This window comes from Otolemur garnettii, unplaced genomic scaffold, assembly GCF_000181295.1.
Source record: "Otolemur garnettii isolate 467f Iridium unplaced genomic scaffold, OtoGar3 scaffold00013, whole genome shotgun sequence".
Lineage (NCBI taxonomy): Eukaryota > Metazoa > Chordata > Mammalia > Primates > Galagidae > Otolemur > Otolemur garnettii.
In genome coordinates this window covers 29,419,313-29,440,206 of record NW_003852408.1, presented here as the reverse complement: position 1 = coordinate 29,440,206, position 20,894 = coordinate 29,419,313, and the positions used below count along the sequence as shown (strand labels likewise).

Sequence of the window (20,894 nt, the reverse complement as noted above, 5' to 3'; positions counted from 1 at the left end):
CTAACTCCAGTAAGATTAGCCCATATCACAAAATCCCAAAACCAGAGATGCTGGCGTGGATGTGGAGAAAAGGGAACACTTCAACACTGCTGGTGGGAATGCAAACTAATACATTCCTTTTGGAAAGATGTTTGGAGAACACTCAGAGAACTAAAAATAGACCTACCATTTGATCCTACAATTGCTTTATTAGGTATATATCCAAAAGACCAAAAATCACATTACAACAAAGATATCTGTATCAGAATGTTTATTGCAACCCAATTCATAATTGCTAGGTCATGGAAGAAGTCCAAGTACCCATCAACCCATGAATGGATCAATAAATTGTGGTATGTGTACACCATGGAATACTATACAACCATAAGGAAAGATGGAGATTTTACCTCCTTCATGTTTACATGGATGGAGCTGGAAAATGTTCTTCTTAGCAAAGTATCTCAAGATTGGAAGAAAAAGTATCCAATGTACACAGCCTTAATATGAAACTAATTTATAGCTTTCATATGAAAGCTATAACCTAATTATAGCCTAAGAATATGGGTAGGGGCAGGAGAGGGGAGGGGGGTGGATGGGGGGAGAGAGGGTGATTGGAAGGATCACCTCTATGGTTTATTTTACAAGGGTACAAGTGAATCTTTCTAAAAGGAGTATATACATGTCTTGACATAACAACTAAGAAAATGACATGAAGGCTATATTAACCAGTTTGATGAAAATACCTCAAATTGTATATCAAAACAAAACACTGTACCCCATGATTGCATTGTTGCACACAGCTATGATTTAATAAAAAAAAAAAAGAAAAAATAGAACATGGTCCTTGCCCCTAAGACTTGGCCTTTCTGAGATCTCAATTAAATATTGGGAATATTCAGTGAGGTCACTTCACTTCAGCTGTCAAACTATAAGGACTTTGAAATCTCTGTTCAGTTTTCAGCCTTCCAGCATCTCTTCCCTGTAGTTTCTTCTAAAAGCATGCCTTATACACAACACAACTTAGGATCAGCCAAGTGGAATATCTATGCACATTAGGGGGCTCCTTATCTGCTGTTCCCTTTTCACTAGCACCCTGCTCTACAGTCCCCCTAAATTGTCACTTCTGTTTTCCTCTCTTCAGCTTCTGCTTCTTCCACCCAGCAAGACTGCCATTCTACTTGGGTTTTACTTCACCATGCTAGAGTCACTGCCACATAGAATGCTACTGGATATGTCTAGCTCACCTCCTATTCTTCCCTTCTCTTAAGAATTTTAGCCCAGGGCGGTGCCCGTGGCTCAGTGGGTAGGGTGCCAGCCCCATATATTGAGGGTGGCAGGTTCAAACCTGGCTCTGGTCAAACTGCAACAAAAAAATAGCTGGGCACTGTGGAGGGCGCCTGTAGTCCTAGCTACTTGGGAGGCTGAGGCAAGAGAATTGCCTGAGTCTGGGAGTTGAGGTTGCTGTGAGCTGTGTGATGCCACGGCACTCTACTGAGGGCAATAGAGTGAGACTGTCTCTACAAAAAAAAAAAAAAAGAATTGTAGCCCACTACTCTCCATTACTGGAAAAAAGTTCCTTTGTATATTTTTCTCAGTTTCATATCTGTTTAGAGCAAGAGAATAAGTCCAATACCTCCTATTCTAGGATAGCCAGAATCAGAAATCCATCACTATTCATTCTTCAATCTTGGTTTTAACATCACTTACTGAACTGCTTTCTGGAACAAGTAAACTAAGTTAAATTCTACTTACTATTCCTTTTTGGTTCTAATTGTTGCTTTGTATGATCTTTACATTTTTAACCTAGATCTATGTTGTAAGCTTAAACAACATAACTTAGGACTTTTAGGACTTTTAAATTAAAGTCCTAAAGTTAAAGCAGTCCCAGGTTACAAACAAGATAGGCTCTGTAGGTTCATACTTAACTTGAGTTTTATGTAAGTTGGAACAGGTACATTTATCTATTAGGTGTACTAGCCTCCATGCATAAGTGCAAGTCATACATCAGGCAAAAGTCTGTAACTTGGGGACTTACTACAATAGCCTCCATTTGTAAGTGCAAACTATAGGTAAGTTGGATGTACGTAACCTGGGAACTGCCTGTACATACAAAATGATTTTACTGTATCCTTATTATAGAGCACATAGTTTAAAACGTCAAACAGTTCTACAATAGTTAAAACAAAGGAACAACTTTTTTCTCCTCCCACATGTATTAATCATGTTTTTAAAAAACTTTGTATGTTTGATGAAGTTTTGATATCTTAAAAAACTCTCTAGGAGAGAGACTTTCCTCCCCAAGGTTTGGCAATCCCAAGAAAAGCAAAGGCTCAGCAGGAAGCCTGTCTTTTAGATGTAAACCAACCAATCTCAAGTGCATAGTTCCAATAGCCTCCTTATCTAACTCCCACACATCGAATCAATATTTCTCCTGCCCCAAATTATCCCAGGACTGGTCTTAGAAAACTAGAGAACACCTCTACAGACCACAGCTCCATGGAATTATTCAAACTAGCCAACCCAAAATGTTTGCCCTGCCTTGCTTTTCCCGCAGAAACTCCAAAACATCTCTGGCCTGGTGTCTTCCCTCTCTCCTGTCTTCTGCCTCCTGACCATCCTGATACTTCTTCTATGGCCTCTTGTCATGTCCCTTTGTCTCAGAAAATGCAAGTAATAAATTCTTTGTTCAATGACAGCAGCTTCTCCACATCGTCACTGAGTCATACCTCTATACATTAAATCCTACAGGGTATAATCATAGAATACTGCCCTACCTACCCCTTAATTTCCATTCCTCAGAAGCCACCTTTTTGAACTTTTTAATGTGTTTTAACCTTCATGTTTTGAAACAACATGCTTATATTATTATTTATTGATTTTTAGTTTAAAATACTATTGACTGCTTATTATAGAAGAAAAATACAGCTCTCAACACCCTACTCAGAAAATTTTCAAACATGCCTCTTTGTTAGATCAATACTTAATGTTTATATTATTTTATATGTGTAAGTGTCATTCAGAGTTTAACAATATAGTTACAATGATTTCCTTTTCTGTATCATTTTTTAATTTCCCTGGAATTAGCATGTCTTGCTTTTTCATTTTTATTTGCTTATGCAATTTTCCATGTAATTATTAAGTAATTCCCAAATTTTCTGTGAGTTGATTAAAACTCTCCTCTTAACATCCTCTAAGTAATAATACTTATCTAAATAACTATAGGGAAAAAATGTTTATGCTCGTAAAAATAGGTACCCTATTATGTACTTTACATTATTATTTACAAGTTTTTCTTAAGTGGACATATATCCCCCAAACTCTTGAGAACTTGCCAGTAAATCTTAGGAAAAATATTTGCAAAGTAAAAGAAACAATACAGACTGCCTCCAGCAAAAACTATGCCTTGATTTTTGTTGCTTTTTAAAAAAAACCCATGCCTACCAAACTACATTTAATACTCAACACTGAAACAAAATGAGGCCTATAAAAAACATGGAGCATACTGGAAATGCTTAGGATTTCATTAAAATTCAACTGATGTCATAAGGAATGCATTAGGAAACAACTAGACAAATCAATAACTCATTCAGCTGCAGGCAATAATGTTACCTATTGTAAAGAAAGCTTTGACCTACATTTAAGATCCTAAGAAGCTAAATTGTAGAGAGAAAGATAGTAAGTTCAGGTATGTGAGAGGCAGTGTAATGAAACATGATCTGAATTAAGCCAGACTACCTATTCACAGCTCCATCACTTACTGGCTCTATAACCTTACTAAAGCTCTTTAGCCATAGGTTTAGCCTCAGTTTCTTCATCTATAAAATGAGGATGATAATAAGAGAGAGAAAGAAAGAGAGAATGTGTGTGCATGAGTGAATATATGTATGTATGCATGTATGTCTTGGGGTCACTGTTATAAGTATTGAATATGTTAATCCACAAAAAAATAGAGGAGTCTATATAAGGGGAATACAGGAGAGAAGAGAAGGGAAGTGGTAGGAAATGAAAAAAAGACAGAGTGGAAGACAGTATATAGGAAAGAAAGAGTAAGATGGAGAAAAACATAGGCACGATAAACACTCAAAACCACCTAACATCTCAGGGAAGAAGTCCACTAAGATCACATTTTGCAGTAAGCTGGGTTTGTTTTTTTTTTTTGAAAACACACTATAGCCCATAGAGTATAGAAATAAAATACTGTAAAATACCCATTTTTAAAAAAGGATATAACTAGGGTAAAATATTTAGAACTATAAAGAGATAATCTAGTATCTAAAACAGATACAACATTACCTGTATAGAAAAATACTTTACTTCATTAAACTTAATTACAGCGTTCTTTTCCTTGATTTTGGATGGTAGGCTGTAGAATTTTGTATTTTTCACAATTTTATTTATTGAAATGCGAATGAATAATTCATTGTAATACTGTAAATTGACTGAAAATAGAATCATATTTAGGAAATAAGTTTTGTTATAATTGAATAATGACATATATAATAAAAATTAATCCATTAAACAATTCAGACCAAAACCTAAGATTCAATCAAGTACATTAAGCAGTATAAAAAGTCTTTTAAAATAGTACTTTTGCCCAGCACTAGCAGACACAATATAAGTAGAAAAAGAATGTTGATTCTTTCTAGATCATTTGCCATATTTTTATCCTCACATGAACATCATAATTTCTTTACAATTTTTTCTACATACTAATTTCAAGATGACTTTAACTATAATTATAAAATATAGTTACATATTTTTCTAGGTACAATTATGTAAAAATTTGAAAAATATGAGAATGATTTATTTTTAATTTTAAGACAAAGAGCAAAGCGTTCTACTCTCTAATTCTCTTTAGTATATGCTTTATTTATGTTATATGGGTCTGTGTTGTTATCCATGGATCAAAACGATTTTGTTTTCATGATTTAACTAATTATCTTCAAAAATATAGAGGATATTTTGTATAGATTTTTAAAAATTATTTTTATACAAAAAAGAAATACCAAATCTCCATAATGAGACTAGTTTTATGCCATGATATATCTAAAAATAAGCATTCAATTTATTTAAATATAAAATAAATCCTTTAAAAATGTTTAAGGGAAGCATACTTTTTACTTACAAATAAATTAGCATTATTATACAGAACATATATTTTTCTTTCAACTTATGTGGTGAGTGAGGTGAATTACAGATGGCAAAAATCTCTTGTTGTTCCTATATCAAAAAGTGGAGTTAATTTCCCTTGTTCTTTAATCTAGGCTGACCCTGTGAGCACTTTAACCAATAAAATGTAATGAAATGTGACTAGGTCTGGGACTAGGATGGGCAAAAAAGGCACTTGCTTAGAGCACAAAATTTAAGTGAGTAATCAAGATAAATAATATGTGCATTACTATAGTATTTTTAATCAGAATGAATACAGGAAAAAGAAAGATAATGGAACTACAAGAAAAGAAAGAAAAGCCCAACAATTTCAGCATCCCAGCTAAGTCTAGCCTTCCATGCATCCCCACTAAAGCACCAGATGTATAAATGGACCACTTCAGATATTCTAGTCCTTTGAACTGCCAGACAACTGTAGCCCAAGACACTGTGAAGCAGAAGAACCACCTAGTAAATGCACAAGTAGTGACTGATAATAGAATGGTTAATATTTTAAGCCACTAAGTGTTGGAGTGGTTTGTAATACAGTAAGGGATAACTGAAAAGTGAGATATAATTATACTACAATTAATAAATTAAAAGAAAGGATACATAGAGGCGTAAAATGTCTGCAGTTCTTTATATGAATAGCCAGGCAGCCAACCTATGACAATCAAAACAAATACATAAATAGTGAATACAATTTTGAAAAGTTAAATTTTCTTTCATTTTATACTGAACTCTATTTAAAAAAAATAAAGCTTCACTTTCTTGGGTTTTCTCACGAGAAATACTGTCTCTCATTAGAAATATCTAGTTACATTCAAGGATAGCAGATCTTAGGTGAGGCCCAAAATAAATGTTAAAGAGTATCCCAAGTGATTCTGATTTGACTAGATTTCAGAATCCTTGGTATAGAAAACATTATTTCTGTGAATAAGGATATTTTCTACAGTTTCAGCAATTATTACAGTGTTTTTCTGACTCATAAAAATAAAAAATTTATGAAAATATTATCACAGAGGATCATTTAATGCATATATTTCTGATTACCAAATAATAAACTTTAATTATTCTTCATATCAAATAATAAATAACTTTACATGTTTCTTGAGGGTTAATCACACATACCACATCTCCAAATGGCACCAAAGCTGGTAACTCATGTGCTACTTCCACTTCTTCCTCAGACCCTTTACGAGTTTTTTTCAGCATCTACAATGTAAATTAAGACTTCAGAAGGAAAAGAAAAACATAACTAGGTAAAAGATTAATTCAACTCAATTATTTTATGAGCATCTAGTAAGTACCAGGTAGTAGAAAACTAAGATGATTAAGAAACTTATCCCTATCCTTAATAAGTTAGTAGAGAAATAAAAATATACACAATTAAATATAAAATAATTAAGAGAATCATGAAAAAGGAGACAAGTCCTTAGTAGCATGAACAGTTAGTTATTCAGTCTGTTAACTGTTTGAACATATAATAGGATATCCACAAAAGATTATAAGAAGAGAATTCCAATTGGTCCTAATATAGGAGACACCTTAAATCACTACTCAAATATAACAAGGACTATAAGTAAAAGCACACAAGAGACATGTCTCCAGCACTATTAGGAAAGACAATGTCAAAAACTTCAGATCTCCTGTAAATAGAGAAATAAAATACAAATTCCAACAGAGCTTGCACTGGAACTTCTATAATGATTACAAACCTATTTGGACAGAGAACAAGGAAAGAGAAATCTTAAGAGACCAAAAACAAAGAGGAGTGGGGAATATGAGACATAGACAGAATCATCCTAAAGGAAACATTAAGTGCATGAATTCTGACCAAAGGTCTAAAACTTGGTAGTTTACAACAATGCCTATAGAGAAGGGACCTAAAAGAGAAGGACCAGAAGTACATTCCTCTGGGGTTAAGGGGACAAGTGAATAATAAAACCAAAACAACACTGATAGAAAAAAGAATAGCCCTGTAAAATCAAATTGAAATTGAAAATATAAGTATAAACTCATGAATTCACATAGGTTTGTCTGCTAAAGTCCTAGAAGCAGTGACACCTCAGTAGTAATGACAACACTTAAAATTCATAGCCTGTATTTCTAAATACCATCATTCAATAAAAGACAGTTAATAAATCTAAGGCTGGAAAAGGGAGGCATAGATAAGCCCAGAACATCTAATGAGACTGAGAGAAAAGATGTGTTCAAGATAATATCCAAAAGTCCCAGAAGCTACCACAAAAGAATGCCCACTGACAAACTCTGGGATGTTGTGAAACTCAAAATAAGGAAAACATTTTATTATAACTTATTGAAACCAAAGTCTATGCTGATAATAGGCAAATAAATGAAAGAACTCTTCCTTTTAATAGACTGTCAACTGATAAAGAGTGGAAGGAGTGGTACAGCTGAAAAAGTGGCATTTTGTAACTGTCACAGTAAAGATTTTGGGGGGGGAAGAAAATCACCAATACTAGTAAGTCTAGGAGAAAAAGTTTTTTGTTGTGTTGTGTTTTGTTTTGTTTTTGGTTTTAAGGTAGAGTGTCCCTCCCTTCCCCTGGGTAGAGTGTGAGCGTCATAGTTCACAGTAACCTCAAACTCTTGAGCTCAAGTGATCCTCTTGCCTCAGCCTCCCAAGTAGCTGGGACTATAGGCTTGTGCCACCACACCCAGCCAGTTTTTCTATTTTTAGTAGAGACTGGGTCTTGATCTTGCTCAAGCTGGTCTTGAATTCCTGAGCTAAAGCAATCCACCTGCCTTGCCTCCTAGAGTGCTAGGATTACATGCATCAGCCACTGTACCCAGCCTAGCCTGAGGTTTTTATTTATTTATTTTGTTTTTTTTTTAAGACAGAGTCTCACTTTGTCATCCTCAGTAGAGTATTATGATGTTATAGCTCACAGCAATCTCAAACTCTTGGGCTCAAGTGATGCTCTTGCCTCAGCCTCCTGAGCACCTGGGACTATAGGCACCTGCCACAACACCCCACTATTTTTTAGCTCAGGCTGGTCTTGAACTCATGAGCTCAGGTGGTCTGCCCACTTTGGCCTCCCAAAGTGCTGGAATTACAGGTGTGAGTCACCGCACCAGGCAAGTTTGAGGTTTTTAAAAAAACTCTTGCTGTATTCCCTGATGGAAACATTTCATATCAGAAACTTGAAGTCAGAAGTTAATCAGAATTGAGAGTTGCAGGGATCCAGAAACATAAATTCCCCAAGTGGGTCACTAAGAATGTTGATATAAACAGGACCACTCTTACTTCTAGCCCTTAGTTCCCAGATTTATGTATTCTACCTACTGGAAACACATCAAAATATAATGGCCTCTGGCTTACTGCATGATCCTAGAGGAACATGTTCCACCCTTGTGAGGTATCAGCTCCAAGCTAGCACTTCAGCTGTGCTTACAAGTTATTCCATTGTTCTATCAGGCCAGTAGCTTGGAGTGCTGCTATAAGAAATAGGCTCAGTTCATAGTTATATAACCACTACCATGTGTCCTTTGTTGTAAAATGGGCCACTTGATCCAATTTGATTTTATACAGAATTCCATGTCAATAGAACAAAGGCATAAAACAGTAGTGCTGGCTGAGGTCTGCAAGCAGGAAACAGATGTTTATACCCAGGACATGTATTGAGGTCACTTCATATACAAGGAGAACATTTTACTTCTAAATATTTATGTACCAAATTTAACTGCTCCCAGATTTATGAAACAGATCTTTCTTGGTCTGAATAATATGATATCCCCTAACACTATAGCAGCTGAGGACTTTAACACCTCTCTGACAGAACTAGACAGATCCTCTAAACCAATGATTCTCAACCTTCCTAATACTGTGGCCCTTTAATACAGTTCCTGTGGTTCACAACTCACAGATCAAGAATTGCTGCTCTAAACAGAAACTAAACAAAGCTGTAAGAGATTTAAATGTGACCCAAGAACAAATGGGCTTAAAAGACATATACAGAATACACCATCCCAAAGCTAAGGAATATATGTTCTTCTCAACAGTCCATGGAACATACTCCAAAATAGATCAAACCAAACCTCAACAAAATTTTAAAAAATTAAAACTGTACCTTGTATCTTCTCAGATCACAAGGCAATAAAGATGAAACATAGCTCCAACAAAAATTTTCACACAAAGGCATGGAAACTAAACAACCTTATGCTGAATGACGTAAGGGTCAAGGAAGAGATATAGATGGAAATCATTAACTTTCTTGAGCATAACAACAATGGAGACACAAGTTATCAAAACCTATGGGACTGCAAAAGCAGTCAAAAGAGGGAAATTTATCACATTAAATGCCTACATCCAAAAAACATAAAGAGAACATATCAACAAACTAGTGAAGCATATTAAGGAAATGGAAAAAAAATCTAACCCAAAACCTTGCACAAGAAAAGAAATAACCAAAATTAAATCAGAAACAAATGAAATTGAAAACAAAAGAATCATTCAGAAAATTAATGAAACAAAAAGTTGGTTCTTTGAAAAAACAAATAAAATCAAAAAAATTTTGGCCAGATTAACCAGAAATAGATAAGTAAAATCTCTAATAACCTCAATTAGAAATGAAAAATGGGAAATAACAAATATCACAAAGATACAAGAGAGTATCTCTGACTACTACAAGAAACTCTATGCCCAGAAATTTGACAATATGGAGGAAATGGACCAATACCTGGGATCACACCCTCTCCCTAGACTTAACTAAGAAGAAATAGATCTCTCTTTTTTTTTTTTTTTTTTGAGACAGAGCCTCAAGCTATCCCCCTGGGTAGAGTGCCATGGCATCACGCTCACAGCAACCTCCAACTCCTGGGCTCAAGCGAGTCTCCTGCCTCAGCCTCCCAAGTAGCTGGGACTACAGGTGCCTGCCACAATGCCTGGCCATTTTTTGGTTGCAGCCATCATTGTTGTTTGGTGGGCCTGGGCTGGGGATTCGAACCCGCCACCTTAGGTGTATGTGGCAGGCGCCTTAGCCGCTTGAGCCACAGGTGCTGAGCCAAGAAATAGATCACTTGAGCAGATCAATATCAAGCACTGAGATCAAGGAAACAATAAAAAAGCATCCAACAAAAAAATGCTCTGGAAAAGGTGGCTTCACATTAGAATTCTATTAAACCTTCAAAGAAGAGCCTATACCCATACTGCAGAAACTATTCCAAAACATTGAGAAGGGATAAATCTTTCCCAACATGTTTTATGAAGCAAAACATCACCCTGATACCAAAACCAGGAAAAGATCCAACTAAAGCATTCAACAAAATTCAGCATCTTTTCTAACAAGAACACTTAAGAAAATAGACATATGCGGCACATTTCTTAAACTGATTGAAGCCATCTACAACAAACCCACAGCTAATATCATACTTAATGGAGTAATCCAACTTAGATCTGGCACCAGATAAGGATGTCCTTTGTTGCCACTACTATCCAACATAGGTCTAAAAGCTATAGCCAATGCAATCAGGTAAGGGAAGAATAAAAAGGGTAGCCAAATTGTGGGGAGGGGGTCAAACCCTCACTCTTCACTGACGATATGATCTTATACTTAGAGAACCCCAAAGACTCAACCACAAGACTCCTATAAGTGATTAAGAAATACTATAATATGTTAGGGTATAAAATCAATGTCCACAAACCAGTAGCCTTTGTATATGCCAATAACAGCCAAGTTGAGAAACTAATCAAAGACACAATTCCCTTCATAGTAGCTTAAAAGAAATGTTAGGAATATACCTAACAAAAGAGGTGAAGGACCTCTTTAAAGAGAATTATGAAACCCTAAGGGGAAAAAAAAACCCAGCAGAAGACATTAACAAATGGAAGAGCATACCATACTCCTGGCTGTGAAGAATCAACATTGTTAAAATGTCTATACTTCCCAAAGCAATCTCCAAATTCAACACAATCCACATTAAAATACCAACAGCATACTTTGAAGAACAGGAAAAAATGTTGTACCTCTTGTGTGGAACCAGGAAAAACCTATATAGCCAAGGATATTCTTAGTAATAAAAACAAAGCAGAAAGCATCACCCTATCAGACTTCAGGCTATATTACAAGTCCACAGTAATCCAAACAGCATGGTACTGGCACAAAAATAAAGACATAGACACATGAAACAGAATAGAAAACCAAAAGATGAAACCAGTCTCTAGTTGTCATCTGATCTTTGATAAACCAAACAAAAGCATACAGTGGGGAAAAGAATCCCTATTCAACATACAGTGCTGGAGAACTGGATAACCACATGTAAAAGATTGAAACTAGACACACACCTTTCACCACTTACAAAAATTGATTCAAGATGGATAAAAGATTTAAATATAGAGCATGAAATAATACAAATCCTAGAAAAAAGTGTGGGAAAAATTCTTGAGGATGTCAACCTGGGGAAAGATTTTATGAAGATTTCCAAGACAAATGAACAACAAAAATAAACAAATTGGACTTAATTAAACTGCAAATCTTCTGCACAGCTAAGGACACAACAAGTAAAGCAAGTAGAGAACCTTCAGAATGGGAAAAGATATGTTCATGTTACGAATCTGACAAAGGTTTGATAACTAGGATCTACAGAGAACTCAAATTAATCAACAAAAAAAGAGCAAAGAATCCCATTTATCACTGGGCAAGAGATATGAACAGAACCTTCCCTAAGGATGACAAATAGCTAACAAACATGAAAAAATGCTCATCTTCCCTTGTCATCAGAGAAATGCAAATCAAAACCAACTTGAGATATCACCTAATCCCAGTAAGATTAGCCTACATCACAAAGTCCCAAAATTGCAGATGCTGGCACATATGTGCAGAAAAGGGAACAGTTTTGCACTGTTGGTGGGACTCCAAACTAATACAGACTCTTTGGAAAGAAGTATGGAGACTCCTGAAAGAATTCAAATTAGATGTCACATTTGACCCTGTACTCCCACTATTGGGCATCTACCTAGAAGAAACAAATACTCTTTTATCATAAACACATTTGCACTAGACTGTTTATTGTGCACAGCTCAATTGATAGTCACCAAGATGTGGAAAGAACCTAAATGCCCATCAATTCAATAATAGATTAACAAACTATGGTGTATATATATATATATATATATATACACCATGGAATACTATTCATCCATTAAAAAGATGGTGACTTTACATCTTTTGTATTAACCTGGATGGAGCTGAAACATATTCTTCTCTCATTTTCTTTTTTTTTTTTGCAGTTTCTGAACAGGCTGGGTTTGAACCCACCACCTCCAGCATATGGTGCCAGCGCCCTACTCCTTTGAGCCACAGGTGCTGCCTGAAACATATTCTTCTCAATAAAGTGTCATAAGAATGGAAAAACAAATATCCAATGTACTCAATACTGATATGAAGCCAGTAGATGATCTAATTCATGCCCACATAGGAAAAAAATTCATTTTAGTTCAAGTTGGGAGAAAAGGAACAGAGGAAGAGGGAAAGGGGGGAGATGGGATGCTCCTACTTAATGGACACCATGTAGGGATGTATGGCATAACTTTTGGGTGTGGGACACAACTACAAGAGGGACTATACCTAACAGATTCAAATATTGAGACCTGGTTGGTTGAACCTTCACATTAACCTGAAATTAAAAAAAAAAAAAAAAGAAAGAACATGACTGTGTCCAATAGAGACAAATCAATGTCATTTTAATGTAAGCAACTTGCACCAGCTGGCTAACCAGTCTCAAGGACCTCAGTTTTGCTCTTTCTTGCTAGTAGTTTGGACATAAAGCAGGATTAAATCCTATATCAGCTTTGATGAATAGGAGGCACATTGTTAGACTCATGCATTCCCTTAGTCACAGATGTTTTATTCACATGTCTGTGTAACACTGGGGTGCCCAATGCCAGAGTCAGGCTGATGTCAACTGCCTGAGTCATTCTGTGTATTGGTTGTTTAATATTTCTTCTGTGATATATGTTGTCTGGTAGGCATTATCCCAAGATATAAAGATCTTCACACTTTGTGCCCACTACTATGTCCACCATTCTTCCCCAGACCTCCCTATCTCTGATCTTCCAGTGATTCTATTTCCTGACTAGCTGGCCAAATAAATGTGCCACTGCCTATGAGTCTGCATATTCTGATATCAGACCACTTCACTTCCCATACAAAATGATTATGAGTTAGATCACCTTAATTTCTGTACTTTGGGTTGATTTCTACTCACTGCCTTTTCAAGGCCACCCTGAAGTAGGATTATGTATAATGGCAATCCATTTTCAGCTTTTATCTATATACCAACCTGACTCATCCATGAACCAAGACCGGTTTTTCCTCCTCCAACAGTTAAATACCCAATGCAGACATAGGTATGGGCTGAGGCAGAGGCACTGGTAGGTACTACAGTAATAGATGACATGGAGGTGGGTTTGACACTACAACTTACAATGGGAAGTTCTGGCTGCATGATCACTTGATGCTTTATCTCTACCAAGGCCTAGTTACAGAAGGTGTTCGTCTGAAAGCATATAACTTTCTGCCATAGGTGGTGTGGCTTTGCTCCAGAAGCCTAGGGATTTACATTGTAAATCTCTTACTTGCAATAAACTCCAGACAACATTATTTCCTACCACAGGTATCTTTAATATCATAAGGTCTGATGAATCACCTGGGCCAACTAGCAGGCCCACTTGGACAGTAACCAGAACTAAGGCAAAGCCCTTTCTGTGCTCTGGGCCCCATTCAAATCTGTTAACCTTTTTAATTGCCTTTTTTTGTAGTAAACCATTTTTATTCTCTTTTATATATATTTTTAGAGACATTCTTAGTATTACCATGGAGATTACAATTAATATCCTAAAGCTGTACTAATCTAGTTTGAATTGTTAACAACTTTGCTTCAATAATATTAAAAAAAACTCTGGTCCTATACAGTTCCATCCCCCCTTACATTGTTATTGTCACAAATTACATATTTTAAAATTGTGTGCCCATTAGCATGTATTTATACACATAATCACTGCTTTGTGCATTTGTCTTTTAAATCATATAGAAAATAAAAAGAGTTATAAACAAAAAATACAACAATGGGATTTTTTTTGGAGACATGGTTTCAGTCACCAGGGGTAGAGTACAGTGATGTCTTCATCACTCACTGCAACCTCAAACTCCTGGACTCAAACAAACCTCCTGCCGCAGCCTCCCAAGTAACTGTGACTACTGTGACTAGAGATGCATGCCACCATGCCTGGCTAGTTTTTCTTTCTTTCTTTTTTTTTTTTGCAGTTTTGGCTGGGGCTGGGTTTTAACCTGTTACCTTCAACATATGGGGCCAGCGCTCTACTCCTTGGAGCCACAGGCACCGCCTGTGGCTAGTTTTTCTATATTTTAAAGAGACAAGTCTCACCCTTTCAACATTTCCTTTATCTTCAGGTAAAGAAAAAGTCATTGGGGGACAGATCAGATGTGTAGGACATCTGATCCAAATGTTAACAAATAACACTCCAATAGTTGTTTGTTAACTGGTTAAAAACTCCCCTAACAGACAGTGCCATACGACCCGGTGCATTGTTGTGATGCAAAAGCAATGAGTTGTTGGTGAAAATTTCAGGTCATTTTAGTCTAACTTTTCCATACAGCCTTTTCGGCACTTCCAAGTAGTACATTTGGTTAACAGTTTGTACAGTTGGTAAAAATTAGTAACGAACAATCCCTCTGATATCAAAAAGGTTAGCAACATCACTCTGATTCTTCATTTGAACTGAGGGAACGTTTTTGGTCATGGAGAATTGGCTGACTTCCATTGTACACTTTGATGCTTTGTTTCAGGGTCATATTGTGTACACCGTGTTCCATCACCAGTGATAACATGGCCCCAAATATTGTCTTGCCCTTCCAAAAGGTCTTGGCAAACTTTGACTTTCCTTTGCTATTTTGTTCATTGGTGAGCTCCTTTAAAACCATTTTTGCACACACCTTTGTCATGCCAAGATTTCAGTTAAGATTTTACTATTTCTCTATTGATGTTTAGTTGGTTTGCTATGCTTCTCACAGTCAGCCAAAGATTTAGACTCACAATTTGACTAATTTTTGCACTGTTTTCATTAATTCTGTTCATCACTGGCTGCCCGGGCCTCTCTTCATCAGTGATGCTTTCTCTCCCTTCAGAAAAATGCTTACTCTATTTCTATATGGCTATTTTCTTCATGGCATTATCTCCATAAACTTGGATTAATATGCCCTGGTTTCACTTCTACTCTTGCCAAGTTTAATAAGAAATTCATAATGTTTGTCTGTTGCTATAATTCAAGCTCTAAAATTCTCATGATGGCACAAAAAAACATGCAACAACAATAAATGTCACTTAGCAAGACACCACCTGCACATGCTGACACAAATATGGCTGTGAAACACTAATATACCAAGGTTATGGAACTGTATTGAGCTGTTTGTACAGTGCTGCCAACATAATCACACAGTGCCAAGTTTGCAAACTTACCTGTTAGATCTTGTATACACAGTGGAACACTATACAGCCTTTAAAAAGGAAGGGAAGTCTATCTTCTGTGACATGGATGAACCTAAGTTCATCATTCTACTAAGTGAAATAAGCCAGGCATAAAGTAAAGCCAAAACTGCATAATGTCACTTTAGAAATCATAGCAGTAGAAAGAGTACAGAGTAGAATGCTAGTTACCAGAGGCTGGGGAAGGGAGGAGGTAGTTGGGAAAAAGGGACATGTTGCTGAAAAAGTACAAAGTTTCAGTTAGGAAGAATATATTTTAGTGGTTAACTGTATAGTATAGTGACTATAGTTAATATTAGTAATAATGTATTGTATATATCAAAATTACTAGAAAAGTAAATTTTAAATTTTTCACCACAGAGAAATGATAAGTATTCAAGGTGATGGATATGTTAGTTATCCAGAATTTAATCATTATACTATGTATACATACACCAAAACATCACAATGTATGCCACAAATACATATAATTATTATTCATTAAAAATTAAATACATTTAAAAGTTAAAATAATTATGTAACAAATACTTTAGTTGTATTGAGAAAATTTGTGCAATATATCTTGGATAATTTTGTTATTGGTGCATCTGACTGGTTTAATGTGTTTTATATACAGATATAATTTAATTTGTAGTTTAAGATAACTGACAATTGCTGTATTGTCACAAAAATATCAAACTGAGGTTCATTATATGTGTATTTAATGCAGAATCTCATACTTTTTAATGTTTTATAACCTTTATTTTGGTAGTCTATGTTGAATGTACATTACAATAAGTACAAAATAATCTGGAAAATTTTTTAAAACTCCTTTAAAATACTTATGTTCAACTCATCATTTAACAGCCTGGCAAAAATACTACCTTACGCCTCATTTTAGTACCTTTTTATTTTTCTTTCCTCATCTCCGCAGAGCTCTTTTCAATGGTAGCAACATCAGCACAACTGACAAATTTATATCAGAACCTTGAGTAAAAGTTCTAAACACTAATCTCATAATGGCTCTGACACCACCTACAATTTCTCCTGAAGTGGTAGAGAATTTTTATTTCACTTCATTCCATTGTGCCTTTCATCTCTGCCACCTTTGGCTCCACCTTGAATAAGGTGGCACACCTATTTAAAAATCTGTATATTCACTCACATTGTCTGAGCTTCTTCCCCAGTGATTTTTCTGACCCACTCTCCTCCATTCCCCAGCTTTCTTTAAAAACCCACTTGCCCACATTTTTACTTTTCCTAGAATACTCCTATGTGCTAGCCCTTGAGCCTCCACTAATAAACACACCCTAATCCAAAGAGGAAATCACAGACATCATGGACACTGTTTACAACCAAAGAAATCACACATAGGGTACACTAATGCTCATACCCAGAATCAATGCCAAATTGCCCTACCCAACCAACACCATAGATATATATTTAGGAAAAAGTCCTCTTCTACAAAAGCAAATTCAAAAAATTAATAGAGGTATTGTTACACCAGATACACAGATATCAATGTAAGGACAGAAGAAAGATAAACAGGCAAAAAATAAAGTGAAAAAAAAAAAAGCACCTCCAAAATAGCATGATGATATTCTAGCAGCAGATCCCAATCAAAAAGAAATTTACAAAATCCCAGGAAAAAGTTTCAAAAATATTGATGTTAAAGAAGCTCATGTAGATGCAAGAAAATAATGAAAAGCAATACAAAGAAATCATAAAAACAATTCAGGACATGAATAAGAAATTTATTAAAGAGATAGATATCTTAAAAGAACCAAACAAAAATTTTGGAACTGAAAAATTAATTGAATGAAATACAAAATGCATTTGAAAGCTTAAATAGTAGAATATATATAAAGCAGAAGAATCACAGAACTTAAAGATGTTTCTTTTACAATAATCCAGTCAAAAAGAAAAAGGAATGAGCAAGGTCTATGTGACACTAGGACACTGTATTTCATACAGTGATGAAATATCTGAGTTTTCAGAGTCCCAGAAGGCAAAGAGAACATGAAGGGGTTAGAAAATCTATACTACAATATAACAGATGAAAACTTTCCAAGTCTAGCAAGACATTGAGACATGCAGATACAACAGGCTCAGAGATCCGCAAACACATGCAATGTAAAAAGGTTTTCTCCATAGCACAGTATAGTCAAATTGCCAAAAGTCAAAGATAAAAGAGAATTATAAAACAGCAAAGAAATAAGGTCTCAACCAGGTGTGTTCGACATGTAGGCCATGGATGACATGCTGATTTTTTTTTCTTTTTTTGGCTGGGGCTGGGTTTGAACCCACCACCTCCAGCATATGGGGCTGGCGCCTTACTCCTTTGAGCCACAGGTGCCGCCTGACATGCTGATTTTGTGAGAGGATTTTTTGTGCTTATCTGTGGTGTCACATATCATGAAAAGTATGCATGTAACTTTTCTTTTGTTAATCAGCTTTTGTTAGTGTTTGTGTATTTAATGTGTGGCCCAAGACAACTCTTTTGTCCAACGTGCAGCAGAAAAGAAAAAAGGCTGGACACCATTGATCTAGACATTTATAAAGGAACCTCCATCAGAACAACACCTCAGATTTATCAGTAGAAACTTGACACGGGAGAATGAAATGACATATTTAAATTGCTAAAACAAAAAAGCTGTCAGTCAAGGATACTATGCCCAGGAAAGTTATCCTTCATAACTGAAAGAGAAATAAAATATTTCCCAAACAAGAGTTGGAAAAGCTGAGAGACTTCATCTCCAGCAGACCAGTCACTCTACAAGAAATGCTTAAGGGAATCCTATATGTGGGATTGAAAGAATGATATCTCTCACCATGAAAGTACATGAAAAAATTAAAACCACAGGTAGAACAAACATACAAGGAAGGGATAAGACTCAAATGTTACCACTACATAAAACCACCAAACCACCAAACCACAATTATAAACAATAACAGAGAAAAAAGGAACAAAGAATATAAGAAAGAACAGATATTAATTAATATAATACAGAAATAAGCCCCCATACATCAGTAATAGCCTTGAATGTAAATAGATTAAACTTTCCACTTAAAAGATATAGACTGCCTGAATGCATTAAAAAACATGCTGCCTCTAAGAAACTCATCTCACTTGTAAAAACTCACCTAGAATGAAAGTAAAGGGATAATAAATAATTCCATGCATCAAACAGGAAGGGACTGGGGCAAATAATAATAATAATCTTTTTTAATTCTATGCAAATGAAAACAAAAAGCAAAGGCAAGTAGCTATACTTATATCAGATAAAACAGACTGTAAGTCAAACACAGTAAAAAGTGTCAAAAAGTTCTTTATATAATGATAAAGGGATGTTATATAATTCAGCAAAAGGATAATAACTTTAAACATATATGTACCCAACACCAGAGAACCCAGATATATAAATCAAATATTAATAAACCTAAAGAGAGAGATACATGCCTATATAATAGCTGGGTACTTCAACACCCCATTATTAGCATTAAACAGATTACATAGACAGAAAATTGACAAAGAAACATTAGATTTAACCTTCACATGAGACCAAATGGACCCAACATACATTTACAGAACATTTCATCCAACAGCTACAGAATACACATTCTTTTCATCAGTACACGGAATGTTCTCTAGAATAGACCATATGTGAGGACACAAAAAAAGTCTTACCAAATTTAAAAACATCAAAATTTTATCAAATTTCTTCTCAGAACACAACAGTACAAAAACTAGAAATCAATCACAAGGGGAATGTTGGAAACTGTACAAATCCATGAAAATTAAACAACATAACATGTTCCTGAATGACCACTGGGTCAATAAAGAAATTGAGGGAAGTAAAAAAATTTCTTAAAACAAAAGAAAATTGAGACACAAACAGCAAAACTTATGGCACAGAGCAAAAGTAGTACTAAGAGGGAATTTTACAGAATAAGTGCCTCCATCAAAAAAGGTAGAAATATTACAGATAAACAATCTAATGATTCACTTTCAAGAAAGAATGAGAAAAGCAAGAATAAAGAAAACTCAAAATTAGTGGAAGGAAAAATATAATAAAGATCACAGCAGAAATAAACAAAATAGAGACTATAAAAAAAGAATCAACAAAAATTAAGTTGGTTATGAAAAGATAAAATTTATAAACCACTTGCTACATTAACAGACAAAAAGAGAGAAGACCCAAATAAAATCAGAAATGAAAAACGGGACATTACAACTGATAACACATAAATATAAAAGATTGTCAGAGACTATTATTAACAAATAGCAAGCTGGAAAACTTACAGGAAATGGATATATTTCTAGACACATAAACTTACCAGGATTGTATCTTGAAAAAATACAAAACCTAAATAAGTAATGAGATCAAAGCAGTAACAAAGTCTTCCAACAAAGAAAGTGCAGGAACACCCTTATGCTGATGACAGTTGGACGCAGAAAGAAATAAAAAAGGAAATCATTAACTTCCTTGAGTATAACAACAATGAAGACACAAGCTACCAAAACCTGTGGGAAGGAAAATTTAGAAGCCTACATTCAAAAAACAGAAAGAGAGTGCATCAACAAACCCACAAACCATCTTATGGAATTGGAAAAAGAAGAACAATCTAAGTCTAAATCCAGCAGAAGAAAAGAAATATCCAAAATTAAACCAGAGATTAATGAATTGAAAACAAAAGAATCATTCAGAAAATAAATGAAACAGGGAGTTAGGTTTTTGAAAAAACTAAATAAAATAGATAAACTTTTCACCAGACTAACTTGAAATAGAAAAGTAAAATCTCTACTAACCTCAATCAGAAATGATAAAGGGGAAATAACAACTGATGCCACAGAGATATAAGAGATTATCTCTGAATACTACCAGAATCTCTATGCCCAGAAATTTGACAATGTGAGGGAAATGGATCAATATTTGGAATCACACTTTCTCCCTCAACTTAGCCTGGATTAAATAGATCTCCTGAACAGACCAATTTCAAGCACTGAGATCAAAGAAACAATAAAAAATCTCCCAACAAAAAAATGCCCTGGTCCAGATGACTTCACACCAGAATTCTATCAAACCTTTGAAGAAGAGCTTATTCCTATTTTGCAGGAATTATTCCAAAAAATTGAGGAGGAAGGAATCTTCCCCAATCCATTTTATGAAGCAAACATCACCCTGATACCAAAACTAGGAAAACACTCAACTAAAAAGGAGAACTTCAGATTAATTTCACTAATGAATATAGATGCAAAAATT

The 20,894-nt window shown here is 35.2% G+C and overlaps 1 protein-coding gene across 1 annotated transcript in view; it reads right to left on the bottom strand.

The window, feature by feature from the left end:
- C2CD6 (C2 calcium dependent domain containing 6) overlaps positions 1-20,894 on the bottom strand; it is a 222,050-nt gene that overhangs the window by 199,401 nt on the left and 1,755 nt on the right. The window contains 3 exon segments of the mRNA XM_023510397.1: positions 4,273-4,418; positions 5,740-5,791; positions 6,259-6,342. Of these exon segments, the coding sequence (XP_023366165.1) occupies positions 4,273-4,418; positions 5,740-5,791; positions 6,259-6,342 (282 nt within the window).